Below are 6,409 nucleotides of genomic sequence, written 5' to 3'. Positions count from 1 at the left end.
ATTGTTTTACCCAAATATAAAATTGTGCCTATTTTAAGTTATTCAATAATGTCTACCTCAACTCTATGTCATATCTAAATACATTTTTCAAAAAAATTGTCCATTTGAACTATTAATAAAATAGAGCATGATAATTTTTGCATAAAATTTCACCATAGTACTAATGCCTACATTGTAGATTTGTATGATACATGTTTTTCTTATAATTGCAGAATTTCATTTAAACCACATTCTCTCAGATTCCTTTGGAGAATCATGTACAACCAGAGCTTTGTCAATGAATTTATACTTCTGGGGCTTTCACAAAACCCCCAAATTAAGAAAATATCATTTGTTATATTTTTATTGGTCTATATTGCAACTCTTGTGGGTAACATGATGATTGTGGTGACCATCGCCTACAGCCCTGCCCTTCTGGGCTCACCCATGTACTTCTTCTTGGCAGTCCTGTCCTTCTTGGATGCATGTGTCTCCTCTGTTGTCACACCAAAGATGATCGTGGACATGGTTTACGAGAGGAAGAGCATCTCTTTTGAATGTTGTATGACACAGGTCTTTGCTGTGCACTTTCTTACTGCTGTGGAGGTCATTGTCCTGGCAGCCATGGCCTATGACCGCTACGTGGCCATTTGCAAGCCGTTACATTACTCTTCCATCATGAATCGGAGGCTCTGTGGCACTTTGGTGGGGGTAGCCTGGGCTGGAGGATTCTTGCATTCTATCATACAAATTGCCTTTACTTTGCCTTTGCCCTTCTGTGGACCCAATGTCATTGATCATTTCATATGTGACTTGTTTCCATTGTTGAAGCTTGCCTGCACTGACACACACATTTTTATCATTTTGGTGTTTGCCAACAGTGGGTCTATCTGCATAATTATATTCTCATTTTTGCTAATTTCCTATGGTGTGATATTGTTCGCTCTGAGAGCCCACAGCTCTGAAGGGCGCCGTAAGGCTCTCTCTACCTGTGGATCCCATATTACAGTTGTAGTTTTTTTCTTTGTTCCTTGTATATTAATATATGCACGACCCACATCTGCATTTTCTTTTGAGAAAAATGTTTTTGTGTTTACAGATGTTCTGACACCACTGCTCAATCCTATGGTTTACACTTTCAGGAATAAGGAAATGATAAACGCCATCAGGAAAATGTGGAAGAGGCTAATAGTTGTTTCTGATAAATATTAAAAGATTGTATGCTTCCAACACTGAAATGGCTCAGTAGATAAAGTACTTGCTGTTTAAGAATGAGAACTATTTGGATCCTTACCACTCATGTTGAAAGTCAAGTATGTTAGATCCTTTTTAACTCACTGTGGGTGAACCAGAACCAGGCAGGCCCAGGTTTGAATTGGACTACTAATCACTGAATAGCACAGTTTGCTCAAGACTCAGTCTTTAACAGATCTTTTTCAAGGAAATGAAGTAGAGAAAGATAAACAAGGATATTCAGTGCCTCCTCAAATTCTGCTGGCACACACATGAGTTCCAGTATTTCCTTTCACACGACACACACACACACACACACACACACACACACACACACACACACACATCAAATAATTAATACTAGTGCATACTTAATGTTTACAGCAGTATAAAAGTAAAAGCACACTTACTTTGTAAAGACCTTTATGTTTACACCTTATAGAGAAGTACACGAAACTATTCTATAGATAATGCATTAACACTGTATATGAGAAATCCATATGCAAGATTACTCTTACACAATATGAATTGAAGAGTTGGAGTGTTATAAAATGTTAAAGTCCATTTCAATATAAAATTTGAATTGTTTTTGGAAAAGATGCTGTGTATCTTCATATTAAAATTAATCAATTGAGTACTGAAAAATATTTTATGCATTAATACAATAAAAATCAAAAATTCCACAACAGAATTAGGAGCAAAAATGTAGAACATTGCATCTTTTATAACTTATAAGTTGTAGAGATTTGGGAGTCTTATTAATTGTGGAGTGTAATATTTTACTTATTTGCAAATATTTTTAAAAAATAAAGTTTTAAAGATAATAAAATTAAAGTCAAATGAGCCAAATGCTCTCATAAATCTAAGGATTTAAAAAGGAATTTAGCTATTACAATGCTTATTGAAATTTGTTGATGGACTAAATGTGTCTTGAAATTGGGAGAAAAAAATGTCCTGAAAATCTGTTATCATATTTTTCCAATATTTCCCATATTCCAGAGCAATATAGGTTTCTTAGTGAGATTCTGTTAACTATAAATTCAGAGAGAAGAAAATAATTACAAACCTTATATTATTTTTAAATTTAATATGTGAAGACAGGATTTCTTTTTCACCGTCTCACTCTATATCTCTGGCTGGCTATGTAGACCCAACTGAATTCACTTCACTAATTTTAAGACTGTTTAAAACTATTCCTTATACTCACTTTCCTAATGTGTTTTCACATATTGTTGTTAACTTGATATTCAATATTGCTTCTGACAAAATCATCCAATAGATAAGTTAGTTAAGTGGATAGGAAAATGCTAAAAATTGTCTAAAATGACAATCACAGATATAAATATTTTAGTGTCTGATTTCTTATCATCACCTAGTAAAAAATACCTGATGCTCAATATAATTCATATCATGTGATTATTTTGTATTATGACACAGGAATAAAACTTAAATTAACAGAAAATAACCCTTATGTCCTGAACACATTCACTGTAGACAGTTAGTATTTGAAAGATTTTGTTTTGTTGTTATTGTTGTTTTGATGAATCATTTAAGTTTGGCATTTACTGTGGTGTGCTAACAAAGCAAAAATACATGAAACTAGGCTTTAAAACTGTGAAAAGTAACAAGCTGTGGAAGTACAAGATTTCTGTTAAGATGTCAACTCAATGTTCTGACCCCTCACATTAAATATTCTTTAATATGGTCTGCCCAAAACATGGTAAGAGAAAAAACATTTTTCATTTTTTAGACTCTTTATTTTCCATTTTTAAATTTTGACTCAAGCTTCATTTTCTGACTTGTGCTTCAATTACACTACTGAAAATGTTGGATAGTTGAAATTGATTCAATTACAAGTCTAGCATGGTTCAAAGAGTGAGAAATTTCTCAAAAATCAAGAAAGTATGTATTCTTGAGAAAAAGACCTAATAAAGGAAGAATGGCTCTTACTATTCAAACTAAATTCAGGAATAAAACAAGAGTATTTTTTGTCTCTATTCCCATTTAATAAGTAAGGTATCTCAAGGAAATACTGTAATGGTTAAAGTGGACAGTTAGTGGGAGGACATGGAACCATCAAGTTCAAGAGCATCCAGATGCACACATAAGGGAATGTTTATTAAGTTAGCTGCTCTGCATACATGTGAGGCTTTCTTTCTGTTATGTTTATATATGGACAAGCTTCGAGAATTCTGGAATTTTGCTTTCTTTAAAAACACAGAAATATTATGAGAATGTGCTTTCCTTTTAATCTCAGGTATGGGGGTGTCAGCCTGCTTCTGGTTGATCCCCAGCAACTGCCTATGATTTTGCTTGGCTTCCTGCAGTGGTGTGGTATTGTTAGGTGTAGGTAGTTCTGTGATTATGTGACATTTGGAATTCTGGGGACTTTGCAGAGAGTGTATAAATCATAGTGCTCCCAAAGGGTGGTGGTAGTGGTTGTTGATCATTCTATGGAATGGTTTACAGTTTGTTAGTAGTCTTTCTCAAACAAAAAGAAAAGGGAACAACATTAAATTTAGGGAAGTGTCTGTTTCTCTCTCTCCTTTATCTTTCTTTCTCTCTTATCTAGTGATAGTAGATTAAACTGTGGGTGGGAGAAAGAACATACTAAGTATCAAAATAAAATAAAATAAAATAAAATAAAATAAAAAACTACAATTTTTTTGTTTTTTGTTCTGTTCTTTTGGTATTTTTTTTTTATTTTTGATTTTTGACATGGAAGGATCACTTGAAACATAGGAAATACTGTTCTCTGAGTTTGAGTATCAAACAAACATGTACAGTAACCATTCTATATCTAGGTTGTGAAATCAACATTATCTGCTTCCTCTAGCTCCTATTGCCATGATCTCCAACTCTGAAGCACTTTATTACTGAATTGCGAACCACATGAAGCATTTCCTTAAGTTCCAGTTGTCATGAGTTTTAATAGGTTTAGAAAGATCCTATCAAGCGCTATAATAGAGACCATTTAAATGCTATGTTTCCAGCATTGGGCTTTATATTTTCACTGCATTAGTCATATTGTGTGGCACAGAGTTAAGATGGTTCTTTCCTCCTCAAATGATTTAATTAAGGAAAATAACTCACAGGTATATCCAGCTTGGGATTTACTTAATTTCAGATATGTCAAGTTGATGACTAAGAATAGCTATCATATTCATGTCCTGAAAACAATAATAAATTGGTATTTAAACATAATGATATAATTCACTGGATGGAGAAACTTTCAGAACAGACGAGCATGTGACTGGAATCAGTGACATGAATGCATTAAAACTTTTTACACTTTATCATGTTACGTGTATGAAAGTTTTTCTTGCTTGTATGTATGTGTGCTATGGGTTTACTGCTTAGCGAGGCCACATGAAGATAAGGACTTTGACACTGAGGTAACAATTGGTTGTGTGACAGTTTTTGTTGGTCATTTCCTCGACTGCCTCTGGAATTAACTAAATCCCAAGTGGCTGAGTACACCTGTGGCTACTGTTTTTCTTAATTAAAATTTTTATGTGAGAAGGAGGATGATGAACACAGATGTTTTGAGGTGAGAAGGTCTGACGTTAGTCTGGGTCAAATTTCTGGTAGGAGCCTATATAAAAGACATGAAAGAAGGAAATGCTTGTTCTTTCTCTTCTTACCTTTGCTCTCTCTGACAGGTTAGTGTCTTCATTGACATAAGAATCCACTGTTTTTTGGGGACACCAACTTCTACTGGAGACATGCCGAGACATTCAACCATTGTTGGACTTGCTTAAACACAAACTCTAAGCCTCTCTAATATATATATACATATATATATATATATATATATATATTTCTAAATAATATATATATTATATAAATATATATATTTCTAAATAATATATATATTATATAAATATATATATATATATATATATTTCTAGACTCCCCTGCCTAATACACTTGTGATCCAAAAAGTAGAACCTGGTGTTTTGCAAATGCAGTGAGGCTATTCATCATTGAGCTATTTCTCGAGCACAATGGATGTTTTATATACTTTATCTATGTCTATATTTTAAAAAGATAATTGAGAGAAAAGATATCAAAGAGTAATAGAGATTTTAGAGGAAAGAGTTCTGGATGCTTAAAATTTACATCAAGTGGTATGCTAGCAAAAGACTGTTGAACTATTAAAAAAATAATGTCCGGGTTTGCACTGGAATAATATATTTGCCCTAAGTGGAAGATCTCACAGAAGTAGACATAGCTGTAATTCTAGGGTCATAGGCTCCATTTCAAGTTTCAGGAAACTTAGACAACATTGTAGGCATGATAATGATTTACTAAACATGAATTTATAAGACATAGGGGTTATTTAGTGATGTTCCAAGCATTTTTAAAGGTTCATTTATTTTAGGTATGTGAGTATATTTTTACTTTCTGTAAACACTCCATAGAACATAAATGACACAAATACATATGGCTGAGAGCAACCATATGACTGCAGGGAATTGAACTCAGGACACCTGGAAGAGCAGTCAGTCTTCTTAACTGCTGAGCCATCTCTCTAGGCACTTTTTCACGGTTTTTGAGAGAAGCTGAGGCCACAGGATATATACAAATATATTTGGTTGTGAGCCTAGCCTTTAACGGCTGAGCCATCTCTCCAGCCCACAAATACTAGGGTCATTGAATGAGTTTTTATGGCTATTTGCTTGAATCTATAAAAGTGAAGACTACATTTTAGTGGGGATCCCAGAGGCTGAGACATGACAACAATGTGGGACACACCCTGAGCAATTTATCATTCAATGAGTATAGCTGGGTGAAGAGAGAAAGAGACTCCTTGTCCTGTTGGCAGCAGATGTGGATGGTGGAGGACACTTTTCTTGTTTTAGATCTCTGTGACTCACCACATGCTAGAAACATGAAGCTGCAAGATTTACTACTGTTGAGATTCAGGAAGAACCACACACTGACCTCTCAGTCACTGATCTCAGATATGATGAAAGTTTATTAATCAATTGATCAGTTTAATACAGACAGATTGATCAGGACCATGGAGAGGACATTGGAGCCAAACTGTGGTGCTCCTTTGTTCTTAGGGTAGGCTTTTTATAGAAAACTCCAGGTCAAAACTTCAGGAGACATGGAGCGAAGAATTATTACGTTTTGTCTAAGTATGGAGAGTACTATCAGCTGATTTTCAAGATGATTGGTCCTAAGAAAG

The 6,409-nt window shown here is 34.3% G+C and overlaps 1 protein-coding gene across 1 annotated transcript; it reads left to right on the top strand.

Annotated features, from left to right (window-relative positions):
• The first annotated feature begins 255 nt into the window (after positions 1–255).
• Or4c109 (olfactory receptor family 4 subfamily C member 109) lies at positions 256–1,191 on the top strand. Its single transcript, NM_001000349.1, has one exon. It carries the CDS (start codon positions 256–258, stop codon positions 1,189–1,191), a length of 936 nt encoding a protein of 311 aa, NP_001000349.1.
• The last annotated feature ends 5,218 nt before the right edge of the window (positions 1,192–6,409 follow it).

The sequence above is a fragment of the Rattus norvegicus genome, chromosome 3, assembly GCF_036323735.1.
Source record: "Rattus norvegicus strain BN/NHsdMcwi chromosome 3, GRCr8, whole genome shotgun sequence".
NCBI classification, from domain to species: Eukaryota; Metazoa; Chordata; class Mammalia; order Rodentia; family Muridae; genus Rattus; species Rattus norvegicus.
This window is presented reverse-complemented; position numbering and strand designations above follow the sequence as displayed.

Bases quoted from the DNA above. Each gene is read 5' to 3' on its own strand.
- Or4c109 (NM_001000349.1), top strand. From the start codon at position 256: ATGTACAACCAGAGCTTTGTCAATGAATTTATACTTCTGGGGCTTTCA.